Source organism: Daktulosphaira vitifoliae, unplaced genomic scaffold, assembly GCF_025091365.1.
Source record: "Daktulosphaira vitifoliae isolate Bord-2020 unplaced genomic scaffold, ASM2509136v1 Scaffold_1, whole genome shotgun sequence".
NCBI classification, from domain to species: Eukaryota; Metazoa; Arthropoda; class Insecta; order Hemiptera; family Phylloxeridae; genus Daktulosphaira; species Daktulosphaira vitifoliae.
The window spans coordinates 30,821,207-30,838,006 of NW_026099572.1; the positions used below are offsets into that span (position 1 = coordinate 30,821,207).

The following is a 16,800-nucleotide window of genomic DNA, read 5'->3' on the forward strand; positions in this document are numbered from 1 at the left end:
TAGGTTTTAACTTTAATGGTATTCAATTCCTAATTTTTATTATAATTTTAGTAAAATATTACCAACACAAGCGTTTCCGGAGGCTACTAATTCATAATTTGAAGGACATAAACAAGTGTAATTTCCTTCATTATTTACACAATTGCCATATAAACATACTTGTGGACTTTCACATTCATTTACGTCTGTACAATTACCTGTAAATATTAAAAATGAACTATTACAATTAAGTTATAGCACTAAGAACACGTCGACCTAATTTTATTTTATGCATCTATAATTTAAGATATTAAAGTGACTTGTTTTTTTATTTAAAATAATGAAAAAATATATCTACTTATTAAAAAATATTATAATAAATGTACTATTAAAGATACATTATATAATAATAATTTTTGTCGCTTTAATTAAAAATTAACGAATTATTGATACTTCTTAAACAATTTTTACCACCAGTACTGTCCAAAGTATATCCATTATTGCATTCACATCTAAACGTACCAAATATATTTTCACAAATTCCAAAAACACATAGATTATTAAATATTTGACATTCATTTATATCTAAAAAAATATATATATATATAGTCAAGAACATAAATTTAGTTAAAAAAATAAAAAAATTAATTTTTTATTTCTGTCCATGAAAACTAAAAGTATTTTAATATCATAGTAAGCATTCATTTTCTATTTTTTATTTTTTATTTTTTATTTCTTTTCTTCTTTCTTCTGGGATTTCCGGCCATCAAGACCATCCCATCACACATCCAATCCTCTAGCCTTCCCTATCCCCCGCTCTTGTTTTCAAATCCCGTCCTCCGTTTAGTGTTTCTCATCTCAATCGTGGTCTTCCCAGTGGTCTCTTACCAACTGGGTTATCGTCCATGGTCATCATTATAAGATGGTTCTGGCTTCGCATAGCATGAACAGCCCATTGAAGTCTTCAGTTTCTAATTACGCTTAACATATTTTCTTTCCGGAACATCCTTTCAAGCTCCACATTTTTTCTTGTTCTCCATTTTCCCGTTTCTCTGTCTTTAACAGGTCCAAAAATCTTCCTTAAAACTTTCTTTTCAAAAACCAGAAATTTCCTTTCCTCAGTCTTTCTTAGTGGCCAGGCCTTAGCCTGATAATTATATCTTCATTTCTATTAACAGATATCGTGATCCTAATATTTTGGTGAGTTCATAGAAGCATTTATTTCTTGATAGAATTCTTAGTGCTAGTTTTTAATCAGTCTCATTTTTTTCTGTTAACATTGAACCCAGGTACTTAACTTCTTTGGCTCTACTAAACTCATATCTATCAACTTTCAGGTGAGGAAAAACGACCGCACTCCCTCTTCTAATCATAAACATCTATTCTGATTTTTCTCGTTTACTTATAATTCCACTTTCTTTGCATTTTCCTCGANATCTATCAACTTTCAGGTGAGGAAAAACGACCGCACTCCCTCTTCTAATCATAAACATCTATTCTGATTTTTCTCGTTTACTTGTAATTCCACTTTCTTTGCATTTTCCTCGAAACGAGAGTATAGAGAACTTAAATTATCGTATGAATTGCTCATTAGTACCACATCATCCGCATATGTATTTTACCAATTATCTAATTAAAAACCCTATAGTCATATACAATTTTTTACAGTTGAAATTTATTGATTAAGTTTTGAACTACTACACAAATATCTTAACAGTGGTACTATATGTCATTGTATAAATAAAAACCTACTAACCGTTAAAAAACCTTCATTTTTAAAGGTTCCAATATTTTTTTTGAAAATAAAATTTCTTTTACTGTTCGGGTTCTAAATATTTAAAAAATTCTCTAGAAAATTAATTTACTGTACTATACTAATTTCTTTATTTTATATAATTAATTTAATATGAAAATTTTTGATAATTTACAATTTTACAACTCTTACCAATACAAGACTTTTCATTTTTGTCATCAGGATTAATAAAACCCATTTCACATTCACATCGATATGAACCTGGATAGTTAAGGCAATGACCATTTTCACACAATGTTGAATCTTCTAAACATTCATCGATATCTGTACATATATATCCATCACCACGAAAACCATCATCACAAACACACTGATTTGTTTAAAAATTCATTTCGGTTATAATAATAAAATAATTTTTTTTGAACAAAAATAATTAATATATTATATTTCTCTTACTTTAAATGTTCCATCTTCATTTTGACACTGTGCATTTTGATCACAGCCACCATTATTTGTTAAACATTCATTTATATCCATACAGTTATAACCATTACCAGTAAAACCATCTTGACATCTACAACTGTATGACCCCTAAAATTACAAAACAAAAGTTGATAACTATTTATTTATCGACATACATATACAAAAGTATATGATAAAATACGCAAAAAAATTAAAATTATCAAGGTTAAGTATTCGTTTTGTATAATTACTGGATTGTTTATACAAGCTGCATTTATATCGCACTTATGAGTACCCATTTCGCATTCGTCGTCATCTGTACATGTTGGTTCGGAATCTAATTTGACTGAATATCCTTCTTCACAACGACATGTAAACGATCCTATTGTATTACTACATAATCCATTACCACATACATCCTTTTTTTCGCACTCGTTAATATCTGATGAAGAAAATTATTATTACTAATATTTTATTTGCTGAGAAAAACAAAATAAAACATTTACCTAAACATGATGATCCATTGGGCCCTATTAATAATCCTCCAGAACATGAACATATGAAACTTCCTAAAGTATTATTGCATGTACCACCATTACATACTCTTGGATTTACATCACATTCATTGATGTCGGCACATGTTCGTTTATCGCCTAACAACATATATCCAGCCCTTAAAAAAATAAAATTATTTTCACTGTAATAAGAATAATTATTTTTTTTTTTAAGAGATTTGACATAGTCAGTACGCGATATTGTCTGATTTATTAATAATTCAAGATTTATATAATTCAATTAAGAGTGACTACTGTTACTAAGTAAAAAAATAATTCAGAAATTCTTTTACATTGACAATGGATTTCGATTTAAAGTATATAAATTAAGAAAATTTCTCACTAGATAATACTACAATAATCTTTAAGTTTATAAAAACGTAAAAAAATTGTTTACATAATAAAGAAATGTTGTATTTTAGATTTATTTATAAATAAAGTACTTTGGTTCTATTATATTTTTTATTTCTTCATATAACATACCTACAAGAACACATAAAGCTACCAGGCATATTGATACAAACTGATGAGCAACCGCCATTATTGATTAGACACTCGTCAATATCTAAAAATATATTTCAAGATAATATTCATGTGCTGAATAATTTTGTTAAATACTCCAAAAATAATTGAATTTGCTCACCTTCACAGTAAAACTTTTGATCAGTTTGTCTATAACCTTCATCACAAACACATTGGTAAGTTCCCATCATATTTTCACATACACCATTTGAACATATTCCACTAGTTATTGAACATTCATCAATATCTAATGATAATTTTAAAATATCAAAAATAATATTTTATAAACCAAAAATAACTTTATCTATATTCACCTTTACAACTTTGTTTATCAGTAGATAACTCATGACCTGGCGGACATTCACACTTAAAACTACCCGGAGTGTTTTTACAAGTACCACCACGACATAATCCAGAGGTTCTCTCGCATTCATCAATATCTGTCATAACATAAAATTATCATTATTATTATTAATATTTCTCTCTTTATCCACAACTATATGAAAACAAGTAGCTTTTTCAATCGAGAATAACACAAAAAAAATCAAGCTCCCTAATTATCAGCAGTTTCAACAGTGTAAGTCATTGTACAATTTTACATTAATGTGCAAATATTTTACAATAATGTTTATTCTATCAATTACAAAAATTATAATTACAATACATTTTTGTATTTTAATTGATTAAACGATAGTTAATTATAATTGTTTATGTACTTATTTTAGCTTCGATGCGAAGCTGAGAAGGTATTAGTTTTACTAAGATGTGTTTTTTTTTTGTGTTTGTTACCACTTTTTCTCAGCTCTCACCGAACGGATTTCTTTCAATGATACGTCAAAATATCACAAATCGTATCTAGTCGAAAACATTACCATATTATTACATAACATATTCTTTTTTGTACTCAGCAATCGAAATAAAATAATTTTCAAGTGTTTTAGCTTCGATGCGAATCTGAGAAGGTATTAATTTTACTATGATATGTTTTTTTTTTTTTGTCTGTTGCCACTTTTTCTCAGCTCTCACCGAACGGATTTCTTTCAACAATACGTCAATAGATCACAAATTGTATCTAGTTAAAGACATTACACTTAAAAATTGAAAAATTTTCTCTCGTTCCCCGCAAATGGGGAAAATATCTAAAAAAATTACAAATTTAAAAATCGGTAAATTTTGTCATTTTTCTCACTTTTTTTTCTTAAAACTTCCATAACTTTTTAAAAATAAACAAATCAACATAATTTATTTTTATACTAAAACCTTAGATATTTCCCTTTCATTTGATATCATTTTTTTGAAAATCTAACACTTAACCTGCTCATTGGGGGGGATTTAAAATAGTAACTTTTTTACAAAAACTAACATTTTCAACTTAACTTTTGAACATTTTCCGGAAATACTGCGTCCTTCAAACATNTTTTTGAAAATGTTCCGGAAATACTGCGTCCTTTAAACATATATCAAATTAAAGCTTATTTTATGTACTATAAAATGGAAAAAAAAATTTGTCCCGACGACCTATCTTCTATGCGCAAATGGCTACCGTATTCAATAATATGCTATTTTTCTATTAAAATTCTAGGTTTTGTATTTTATTTTATTTTAAAATATCTTATTAGGAGAATATATTGACTTTCATGAATATTATATAATTTAATTGACATAGAATAAAGGTCATAAGACATGAAAAATTAAACTTATTAAATTTTTTTCACTTTTTTATTTTTATACTAAATTTAATAATTATAATTAGTATTTATTCATATATTATATTTTAAAATCAATGAATTACTAATTAGGATATTATCAAAGAAATAAGAGTTGATGTTGCTTTTGGAATAATCCACCAATTTCTCTAAATGAAACACTATCTACAGATTTGCATCGAAGCGTTTCTTATGATAGTGATTTTAATCACTGTCAAATATCATCTATACTTATCCCATCTATGCCTTGTCTACACTGTGCCTCGACCCCACTGTGCTACCGTTTGTTATTTTTTATAGATGATTGATGTCTTCACTTATCATTTGGTATATTATTTTTATAAATTTAACCCTTTATCTGCCCACAGAGGGGGGTTAAAAATGACAACTTTTTCACAAAAAATTAACTCTTTCAGCTTAACTTTTGAAAGTGTTCCGGAAGGTCTTTTATATATATCTAAAATTAAAAGTAGTGTAATATAATTTATTATGGAAAAAAAAATGTGGAACTTTATTTTATCTTCACGTGAAAATGGCTACCAAATGTTATTATTGTATGAAAATTCTCGATTTTGTATTTTACATTTTTAACTTTAAAGTGCTATAACTTTTTTAAAAAATACCTCTTTAATTTGACACACTTTTTTTTTAAATCAAACCGTTTTTTAAATTTCCCTTTATACAGGGGGGGTTCAAAACATAAAAATGCATATAGAATGTAGAACTTTTTCAACTTAATTTTTGAAAGTGTTCTGGAAATACTGACACTTTTATATATATCTAAAATTAAAGGTAATGTAATATACTTTATTATAGAAAAAAAAAATTTGACCTCTGGACTTGTCTTTGTGGTGAAGATAGACATCAAAGTTAATAAAAAAATTACGATTTTTGTAAAATAATTCTTTTTTATGTTTTTAACTTAATAATGCTAAAACTTTTTGGAAAATGTATAGATCAGTAAATTTTTTTTTTTTATATAGATGCTTGATGTCTTTACCTATCATTTGATATATTTTTTTTATAAATTTAACCCTTTACCAGCCCACCGGGGGGGATTTAAAATGACAACAATTTTTTTTAAATATTAACTGACATTATAAATATTGTGTTTAATTTGTATTAAAGTTGAAATTTTGTGTAAAGTTTGTTATTTTTGTCAACGTTTAGTTAGTTTTATCTATAATATGAAACTGTAATTTGTCGTAAGTACGCATGGATTGTCACAACAATATACGATATATAATCTTAATAATATTTCATCTTTTTAGCGTGTACTTGATACATCCTAAATCAATCTAGCCACCATTAAATTTTATTTATTGATGGCTAGATACGTCTCCATTCCAGCTATAAAACTTTAACTAAATATTGGAGCTGCCAAAAAAACTTTCATTTTTTCAAATGGCCAGGGAAAATATGAGCATAAATTAATATTTAAGTTACACTTAGAATGTTATACATAAAAAGAAATTGAATGATTATATTCTATTAAACTATTATTCTATGAAAAACTATTCAAAAACACATATTTTTTATAGATTTAAGCAAACGTGGGGGTTAAAAATATAAATAATTTTTTTTTTAACAAACATGAAAAAACGGAAACTTGTATTGCTAAAACTTAAATATAAAAGTAATTCCAATTATTACTTAAAATAGTTTCTTTTTGAAATAAATTTTATCTCAGATCCCACAAAAATAGAAAGCCCGCAATTATACTTCATCCATGTTTTGTAATCGTATACAAAAACAATTAAAATTGCTCAAGCCAAATTTAAGTAGTTAATAATTTGCATAAAAAAAACTTAGAATTACTTCATTTTTATGACTAATTTAACGAATTGTAACCATGATAAGGTAATAAATTTGACTAAATGAAGGTTTATGGGTTTAATACCTTGATTCGATGATATATTAAAATAAATTATTTCGATAATCATGAGTTTTTACGGAATTTAATAATATTTATATTTTACAGCAGATTTAATAATAAATTAAAATAAAATAATTTTTGCGCTCATACATATGGTTTTACATCGAAGCACTGTTTTGTTATCGGGCTGAGTGAGCAATCTGTTTTCATATAGTATGTGACATACAATCTTTAACGTCTTCTTTGAAAAACTATGCTTGTGTTAAAGAGAATGTAAAGACCTACATAGCTCAGCACAATAGAATCGAACCTCGGTGTCTATGCATCGAAGCATGACGTGTTTCCGAATGAGCTAAGTAAGTTGTTTACTTCGTCTAAATAGTCAAAGGATATTAGTTATTTATTAGTGGTCATTGAATACTTATTTACCCATACAAACTTGCATCAGTTGTGAAGTTTCGAATCCTTCTTTACATTTACATATAAAACTACCAGGAATATTTTGACATTCGCCATCTCCACAAACACCATGCATTATATTGCATTCATCAATGTCTGTAAATTTTAACAACAGTTAAGGAATAACTATATTAATTTAAAATTTTAATCATACAAGATAATAAATTAAATTGAAATAATAGAATACCTATATTATTTATGAATTAATAAATAATGTAATATACAAATATTGTTTTTACCAATGCAACGAATACCAGTATCATCTAAAGCATATCCTTGGCTACATTTACATGTAAATCCTCCCATAGTATTTTTGCATCTACCATTGCTACATATTCCAGGAAATTCAATGCATTCATTAATATCTTTACGATCAAAAAATCCTGGACCCTAATTTTATAATCAGTTTGTAGAATTTTAAAGTAAATAGAATTATAAAGTTGACTAACTTTAGGGCATAAATCAATAAACTCTGGACTACCACGTCTTGGACAACTTTCACTTTTAGTTATAGCCCCTTCTGTTCCTCCTCCCCAAGCTCTACCTATTCCAGAACAACAACAAGTACCTCGAGAATATAATCCATCAATCGAATTAACTCCAGTTCCATGTTTATAATCAGTGTAACACTTTTCTTCTCTAACATCCAAACAAACAGTACCTATACATAAAATTTTTTTTTAATTGTTGATAAATCTATGAAAAATTTGACCAACCAGTTGTATCTAAGGTTAAGCCTGGAGGACAAATACATGTAAATGATCCTTCCGTATTGACACAAATTCCTCCGCCTCGACAAACTCCAGGACTTAATTCACATTCATTTATATCGTGACAGATTTTTCCTACACCCTATCAAACAAAAATTCACAGCTATATTATTAAGATTATTTACTAAGGTTGTGTAAAATACTCCTTGTTTAATATTTGAACACTAGTATTATAAACACTTATTAAAAGGATGCTATTGATTTTTATAGTACTTGTAAAATACTACAAATTTATTAAATATCTAGAGTATTCTCACTCCCCAACATAAATTATATGGTATCAATATTTTTAACCCCTTCACTCATTTTATTTTCATTAAACGTCAAAATTTAAATTACACAAAAAATGTATAATTTGGCAATACTCAATAAAAAATCAAAATGTTATAAAGATTTGTCAAAATTTGGTTTATATAAATTGTATTATTATGATTATGAATTTTACCAATTTACTATTAGGTAATAATTAAGTTATAAAAATGTTCAAAATACTTAATGACGAATACATCACAAGCCTGTTAATCACCATGAATCCTTTGTTACATTCACCACAGTCTTCTAATTTACATAGCTCACATGGACTACCCCAAGCCAATCCAATTGAACAACAGCAATCTGATTTTTTTGTTAGTTGAACTAAATTATTTTCACACCTACCAGCAATTATACGAGTCCAACATGAACCACGGCGGTTATCTACAAAAATTTAATATTAATAATGTTGAGTTAATTTAAAATAAAAATACAAATTTACCTAAACAAACTCTTCCAGTACTGTCTAGTATGGTTCCTGGTGCGCATTCACATTCAAAAGAACCCACTGTGTTTATACATTGCCCAGCTAAACAAGCATTTTGACCCAATTCTACGCATTCATCGACATCTTCACAGGCTTGACTTTTTGTATTTAATACTGTCCCCAATGGACAAGTACACTGAAATAAAATATTGCGATTAAATGAAATAAAAGAATTAATTCTTTTTAACCAAAATATAGGCTTACTTGAAAACTTCCGGGTGTATTACGACATTGTCCTCCATTACATATTGTTTCATCTATTTCACACTCATTTATATCTCTACACAATTTACCAGTGTCATCCACTTCATAACCTGCATTACAAATGCATCGATAATTTCCAATGATATTTTCACAAGCTCCATTCAAACAAATAGCCGGGTTTTGCGCACATTCATTTATATCTGCATTACATAATTTTTTAAAATTTTATTTATTTTATTTGTTTTAACATAATAATATTTTTACAATAAAAAAAGTAATTAATTTAAGTTAAAAATATGATGCTATATTGTTATAAACCGTATAATTCAAGTTTAATAATTGAACTTATGAAATCATACTGGACGGAAGCTGTCATTATTGTTGTGCGTGCTTCCGTCGGATGATGTAGAAAGTAGTATGTTTATTGTTAGTTGTAGCCCTTAATTCCTTATACAGTAGAACTCCAATTATCCGAACTCCGACCATCCGAATCGCCGATTATCCGAATCACTTTCAGAAAAAATCAGAAAAAAATTTGTCCAAAGTCCGCGGCGTCAGTGTAGGCACAACACGTGGTAAGAGTTCCCACTCCAGTTCCGGCGCATTGCAGTCACCTGTCATTGTTTGTTTTGATTAGTCAGTGAATGGGTCCCGGTCCCCATTAATTCGGATAATTGGAGTTCTATTATATTATGTTTTTTTGTATAATTTGTAGTCTAGCTAAGTTTGCTTGTGATACAGCCCATACTGAAAACGCATATGTTAATAAAGGTCTTATTATAGCTGTGTAGAGTAATAAAAAAGTTTTGATTTGAAGTGTTAAGCTATAGGGTTTGTTTCGCCTTTAGCAAAAACCTAGTGGACCAGATGCACGAAAAACCGTTGATTATATTACATTGTGTGACAGCTGATCTCTAGCGTCTTTGCTTTACTCACCTAACACGGCAAATCGATGGCCTCCCTGTCAATTACCATCCTTGAACAGTTCATCATCGTAAGTCAATGAATTTATTGTTTTATGTGTCATATTTTTCGTAGCAAGCTCCTTCGCTTGAATGGCAAATTGTTCGGTCATTGTACGCCTTTATTCTTAATATTTGTTTATTGAACCCTTGTACTCAAAGTTCTCATGCCCTTTCACCCCACCAGTAATTCCCTCATCCCCCAGGTGACACTTTCCCTTTAATAATAGCGATTTAAACAGACTTAAGGTAAAAAGGCATTTTAGTGCGGCGCACAAATAGCCGTCCTACGGTCTAGTTGTCTCGTACGAAACAGATATCTAAATTATAATCTTTATTAAGAANGTTGTCTCGTACGAAACAGATAGCTAAATTATAATCTTTATTAAGAGAATAAAATATTTACTATATAAACACATTATTTGGTTGAATTATTGTAAAAAAAATAGTTTATTTAATAAAATAAAAACTAGAAGGGCCAAATTTTATCAGTAATCAGATTGATATTTTATCTGTGTATTCGATAAAATAGTGAATTTATTTACTAATTACTAATATATTAAGCTAATTATTTAGACAAACTTACCATCTCCATTGAATGTCATTCCATATCCTTGAGGGCAAAGTATATTAAATTCAGGATTATCTGATAATGGACATTTTGAACATGGAGAACCCCATCCTAGTTTATTGCCCGCCATACATTGTGAACAACAACAACTTGATTTCGTTATTGGTGTACTTAATGGTTGTACACATGTACCTTGTTGAATACTGGCGAAACATAAATCACGGAGATTATCTAAAATAATAACTTTTATTAATGTTTTAAAATTTATATTTATTAATGTATGTATTCCTGTATATTGGGGATTCAGAATACTACAAGTTTACAGCTGGTGTAAAAAGTATGAGGAGTTCTGAACAGAACATAGGTTGGAATTGTTCCATTTTTAATGTACGTGGGGACAGATGAGAAGAAATAGAGTAGTTAGACACGTAGAAGGTCTAAAGAATGTAAAGTAAGAATAGGTACGTGATAAGTTGGGACATGAACTGGTAGAAGTAGAGAATTAGCAGAAATATTAAAGAGCCAATTTTCTGTTTGACATAACTAATAGAAAAATATGAAAAAGCTGTATAATGAATTTATAGATTTGGAGAAACCGCGTAATAAAGTACCAACAGATATATTAAGTGAGCTTTAATGAGAAAAGGAGTCTTAAAAAGGTATATTAATATGACAGAGGATATGTATGATGGTATTTATACCAGAGTAAAAAGTACCGGTGGTATAACATAAGATTCTAGGGTAAGAGTAGGAGTATACCAAATATTAAACTAAAAAAGCCACAAAAAATTACTAAAAAATTGCAGACATGTATTTCGTTAACAATGTTACCATTATCAACGCTAAACACATACTGATATCCTGACCAGAAAATGCCCTCTTATATACACCTAGTAACCTTATCACTAAATAATATTATCACAATTTGCCAGTTTACACGAGTTTAATAATGAATTTTTCAGTGGGCCAAGATCCCAATCAATTAAATTGTTCTTATTTTAAAACATTTCTGTTGCCTTCCTTATATTAAGTTCTTTGTAATTATTTATGTTTTTAATTAGTTTTATGGTTTTACTGAAGTGATTATGTTTTAATAAATATTCAGCCACTGAAATTGATCAACTTCTTGATTATTAAAGTTTCTTAAGTCATCTTTAAACATAAGCTCTATATTTCTTTATGTTTGTCCTACGTAACATTTTTTACAACTTTCAAATTGTATTTTATAAATGTCTGATTTTCCCCTTCTTCTACTTTATTTTTAGAATTATCTAATAAATCTAATAAATTATTACTCTTAGATTCTATTACTAAAGTAATACCAAAATTCGACATTACCAAAACGAGGTAGGTGAAATGAGGAGATGAGTAACAATAAGCGAGAACGTAATTGCAGAAGTGGAAAGATTTAAATATTTAGGATCAGTTGTGCAAAAGAACGGTAATGTTGACGAACATGCAAGATAAATGACTAAGTATGGGTAAGTGAAGTGGAAAGAAGCGTCTGGTATTTTATGCGATAATAGAATTCTAATGAGACTAAAAGGTAAATTCTATAAGACTATAATGGGACTAACTATGATGTATAGTTGTTAGACTGTTAAGAAGAGAATGATAATCAAAATAAGTGTAGAAAAGATGAGAATTCTTAGATGGATGAGTAGAGTAGCTAGAGAATATAGGATAAAGAACGAAAATTTAAGAGAGAGTTTAGGTGTAGCGTCAATCTTAGATAAGATAAGAGAAAATACACTTGGATGGTTTGGTCATGTTATGAAGATAAAAGAATCAGAAATTGTAAGAATAGTAACTATTCTATTTCCATAACTATTATTGGAAGAAAATGTAAAAGAAGATCAAAAAATAAATGTATGGATATTATTGAATACGAGATATGAAAACAGCTGATTAAAGAAGTATATTAATATATTTATATTATTTTATTTTTATCTTGAAATATACCTAAACATGTACGTCCATCTGGTCCTAAATAAAAGCCGTTTTGACATTCACAGCGAAAACTGCCAGCTGTATTAACACATTTACCACTCTGACAAGGGTTTATATTATTTGAACATTCATCAATATCTGAAAAAAATTACATTTTATCGAATTATTCTATCGTGAAATAGAATAACTTACCTATACAACTTTGACGATCAGGTGATAAACGATAACCAGAATCACAAAGACACTTATATGATCCATCGGTATTGGCACATTTTCCGTTCTTGCAGAGTTCTGGCCTTCTTTCGCATTCATTGATGTCTGCACAAAAAGCACCATCAGGTGACACATTGTATCCAACTTGACACTCACATAAATAAGATCCGGGTGTATTTCTACATCTTCCATTCAAACAAATTCTTGGATTTTCATAGCATTCATCAATGTCTAAAAATGTAATTTAGTTTAATTAAAAAAGAAAGCACATAAAGTACAAATAATTTCCCAAATCAAAAATTTAATCATTTACTCATTTTGTATATTAACTATTTTGTCAATTTTTTTAGTTACATTTTAAGCAAAAAGAATTATTTAATATGAAAATAACAGTATGATTTCTGCTGTCCCCTTACAAAAAAAGAAGTTATAAAAATTAATCAATAATTATTATAATTACTATAATTTATACCTAACTATTATTTTAAAATTATTTTACCTGTACAGGAATGTCCAGTTTGTGACATGACAAATCCTGTTTTGCACTTACACTGAAATGATCCCTGTATATTAATACATATTCCATTCGCACACATACCATTTTGCTCACATTCGTTATGATCTGAAAAAATAGAATAATTAGATAATGTTAATAAATTTGAAATATTTATTTTTATTTATACCTATGCAACGTTTCCCATCGGATGCTAAGTCATATCCCGAAGGGCATGAGCAAATAAAACTACCTGGTGTGTTATTACATTGACCATTATTGCAAATACCTTGTTGTAGACATTCATTTATATCTGCAAACAAAACATATATAAAATATTAAAATATAATATTTTTCTATGCATTTATTTTTAATCTTTATTTACACATAGATAACTAGCCTTCACACACTTGCGAGTCTTCATGACGACTCTTTGAGAAACCAGGATGGCATTCACAAGCATAACCATCCACTGTATCAATGCATTTTCCTCCATTACCACAAATTTCAGGCCTTAAAGCGCATTCGTCAACCAAATTTAAAACTGTATGATTAAATTTACCACCCAAACATAATTTATTATGTTCAACTAGGATAATAATTATATTGATTAGAGTACGATTATGTTAAAAATTAAAATGTTATTATAAAACATAATATTTACTCATTCCTTGAGTTGGACACTGTTCACATAAATTTCCCCAGCCTTTTCCCATATCTTTTCCACAGCAGCAATCTTTTTTCGAAAGTTTAATTGGCAAAGGACTTGTACATTCTTGATCTGGAGAAATTTTAGTATAGCAATTACCTTGTTGAGTATCTAAAATAAAGATTTCTTATTTCAATGAAACTATAAGTATAAAAGTTATGCAAAATAACTTTGCATACAAAAATGTTTATAATAACTTAATAAAATTAATATTAAGTATACATAAATATATAAAATAATTTGTAAATAATATATTGTATTATAATAAAAATGTTAGTAAATAAATAAATTACTATACTTTTTTTTTATTTTTAAAAAAATTATATTAACTAGCTATATTACCAATACATCCTTTTCGATCGTTGGTAGGTACAAAACCTTGTTTGCATATACAGTAATATGAGCTATCAGTATTAACACAGTATCCATTTTGACAAATGTTTGGATCTCCCTTTTTACACTCATTCTCATCATCACACATATTTGTTACTGAATTATGAATTCGTCCTTCAGAACATATACATTTAAATGATCCAATTGTATTTACACAAGCTCCTCCTTTACAAATACCTGGTATGGCTTCACATTCATCAATATCTAAAAACACATTAAAAAATATAAGAAGTTTAAAAAAATTACACGTCTTTAAATTTACATTAAGCTCTAATTTACCTATGCACTGATTCGAATGCACATTTTTTAAGAACCCTAAATCACAGTCATAACTTAGTGAACATTGTTCACATGGGTGACCCCATGCAAGACCAATAGTAGCACAACATAATTGTTTAGTACATACAACTCCTTCTAATTGCCCTTGACACATGTCATTTACTACTCTAGTATAACATGGACCAATTCGATAATCTAAAACAAAACAAAAAAACTTTTCTCATAATATCGTATTTCAATAAATTACTTGAACATAATGAGTTTAAAAAAATAATCTAACAAAAAAAAAATATTCTACTATTATTTCAACTACTCGTCAATGATATCAAGAGTTATAAACAAAACTTTTATAAATTAGACTAATAATTAGTATTAAATTTAATAAATTTACTCAATATCATCCTATGTTATTAAAATGTTAAAAAATGAAGTTAAATATTGAAATATGATTAAATTTTAATAACTTATTGTTTACCAACCGGCTTCACACCTCCTTCCAGCATAGCCATATACGCATGCACACCTATCTGGTCCAATACATCGACCACCATTTAAACAACCATCTCTACAAATAGCTGGAAACAAATTAAAAAAAAAAAAAATAATATATTTTTACTTATTTAATATATAAATATTATGGAATTTTAAAGCGTACTTCAATTTATATATAAATCTATAACATTTTTTTAATAAACTATATAGTAACAAATGTTATTAATCAAAAATAAATTTTTTTTTTTTTAATTATTATATTAATTATTGGTCAACTATGATTAANTTTCAATTTTTGAGGGTATATTAATCAAAAATAAATTTTTTTTTTTTTAATTATTATATTAATTATTGGTCAACTATGATTAAAAAATTAAAATTTCTTAATTTTACACTTACGGTTTGCGCACGTTTCACCAGTATAACCATACCGACAAAGGCAAGTCGTTCCTTGGCAAGATCCGCCATTTAAACAATGGAACTTACATGTCTGACTTCTGACATCTGTATTAACGCTACTTAATATTGCAGTAGTCGATGTGCTTTTATTTGAAGATTTTTCGAACCCTTCTGAGGGCTGATCTTCCATCGACTTTGTAACCGTGAAATCTCTGAAGTCGTCAGGCAAACATGCCGGACGTATAGATCCCTCGTCACATAAACACATATTTGGTTTAATACATCGTCCACCATTACATGGTCTATTACAAATCGCTAAAAAAATAGAATATTCTAGTAGGATCTTTATTAATATTGTAAAATATATCCTTACCTAATTTAAAAAAAATATTAATGAACCTAAATCATGGAATTTTTATAGTCGAGGATTTTGAAGGATATAAATTTATTCTAATTACCATCATTTAAATGTAAAAATTAATTTTTCAAGTAAGAGCATCGGTATTTTTATAATTTATAACATATTTAGAAATACTTATTTAAAAAAAAGAATTAAAAATATCTTGCAATGCAAATATGAACATTTAAAATTTTCGTGTATCGCTATAATTTTTTTGGTCTAAATGATGAATATTATTGGGTAAAAAATCACAAATTGTATATAGTTGAAAATAATGTCATTAAAAATTGAAAAAAGTTTCAAAAATGGTAGAACCTAAAAAGAAATTAGAATTCTTTAAATAGGTCTACCTATTCTTCCTTCAACATTCATTTCTATAACTGTTCTTACAGCTTCCGATTCTTCACTCCTCATAACCGACCAAACCATCTAAGTCTATTTTCTCTCATCTTATCCACGATTGACGCTACACCTACTATATGCTATTTCTTTATCCTATCTTTTCTAGTCACTCCACTCATCCATCTAAGTCTATTTTCTCTCATCTTATCCACGATTGACGCTACACCTACTATATGCTATTTCTTTATCCTATCTTTTCTAGTCACTCCACTCATCCATCTAAGTCTATTTTCTCTCATCTTATCCACGATTGACGCTACACCTACTATATGCTATTTCTTTATCCTATCTTTTCTAGTCACTCCACTCATCCATCTAAGTCTATTTTCTCTCATCTTATCCACGATTGACGCTACACCTACTATATGCTATTTCTTTATCCTATCTTTTCTAGTCACTCCACTCATCCATCTAAGCATTCTCATCTCTGCTACACTCATTCTCTGCTCTACT

At 28.2% G+C, this 16,800-nt stretch overlaps 1 protein-coding gene across 6 annotated transcripts in view; it reads right to left on the reverse strand.

Moving 5' to 3' along the window:
- LOC126893894 (fibrillin-2-like) overlaps nucleotides 1–16,800 on the reverse strand; it is a 47,943-nt gene that overhangs the window by 19,583 nt on the left and 11,560 nt on the right. For 5 of the 6 annotated variants that reach the window (XR_007701284.1, XR_007701285.1, XM_050664436.1 and 2 more), the window contains 27 exons: nucleotides 15,546–15,860; nucleotides 15,134–15,229; nucleotides 14,655–14,849; nucleotides 14,325–14,579; nucleotides 13,938–14,093; nucleotides 13,674–13,862; nucleotides 13,464–13,586; nucleotides 13,280–13,402; nucleotides 12,760–13,011; nucleotides 12,580–12,705; nucleotides 10,633–10,848; nucleotides 9,085–9,284; nucleotides 8,836–9,016; nucleotides 8,608–8,777; nucleotides 8,028–8,163; nucleotides 7,761–7,972; nucleotides 7,551–7,701; nucleotides 7,282–7,407; nucleotides 3,585–3,710; nucleotides 3,392–3,517; nucleotides 3,232–3,313; nucleotides 2,701–2,867; nucleotides 2,446–2,636; nucleotides 2,189–2,323; nucleotides 1,925–2,102; nucleotides 451–564; nucleotides 63–197 (listed from right to left, as the gene is read on the reverse strand). Coding sequence is in view for 4 of the 6 variants with exons in the window: in XM_050664436.1 (XP_050520393.1) it covers nucleotides 63–197; nucleotides 451–564; nucleotides 1,925–2,102; nucleotides 2,189–2,323; nucleotides 2,446–2,636; nucleotides 2,701–2,867; nucleotides 3,232–3,313; nucleotides 3,392–3,517; nucleotides 3,585–3,710; nucleotides 7,282–7,407; nucleotides 7,551–7,701; nucleotides 7,761–7,972; nucleotides 8,028–8,163; nucleotides 8,608–8,777; nucleotides 8,836–9,016; nucleotides 9,085–9,284; nucleotides 10,633–10,848; nucleotides 12,580–12,705; nucleotides 12,760–13,011; nucleotides 13,280–13,402; nucleotides 13,464–13,586; nucleotides 13,674–13,862; nucleotides 13,938–14,093; nucleotides 14,325–14,579; nucleotides 14,655–14,849; nucleotides 15,134–15,229; nucleotides 15,546–15,860 (4,476 nt within the window). In the remaining 2 variants the exon portion in view is untranslated. Of the gene's footprint in view, nucleotides 1–62; nucleotides 198–450; nucleotides 565–1,924; nucleotides 2,103–2,188; nucleotides 2,324–2,445; nucleotides 2,637–2,700; nucleotides 2,868–3,231; nucleotides 3,314–3,391; nucleotides 3,518–3,584; nucleotides 3,711–7,281; nucleotides 7,408–7,550; nucleotides 7,702–7,760; nucleotides 7,973–8,027; nucleotides 8,164–8,607; nucleotides 8,778–8,835; nucleotides 9,017–9,084; nucleotides 9,285–10,632; nucleotides 10,849–12,579; nucleotides 12,706–12,759; nucleotides 13,012–13,279; nucleotides 13,403–13,463; nucleotides 13,587–13,658; nucleotides 13,863–13,937; nucleotides 14,094–14,324; nucleotides 14,580–14,654; nucleotides 14,850–15,133; nucleotides 15,230–15,545; nucleotides 15,861–16,800 lie in introns of those variants that run through there. The other variant, XM_050664438.1, reaches the window with a different exon arrangement.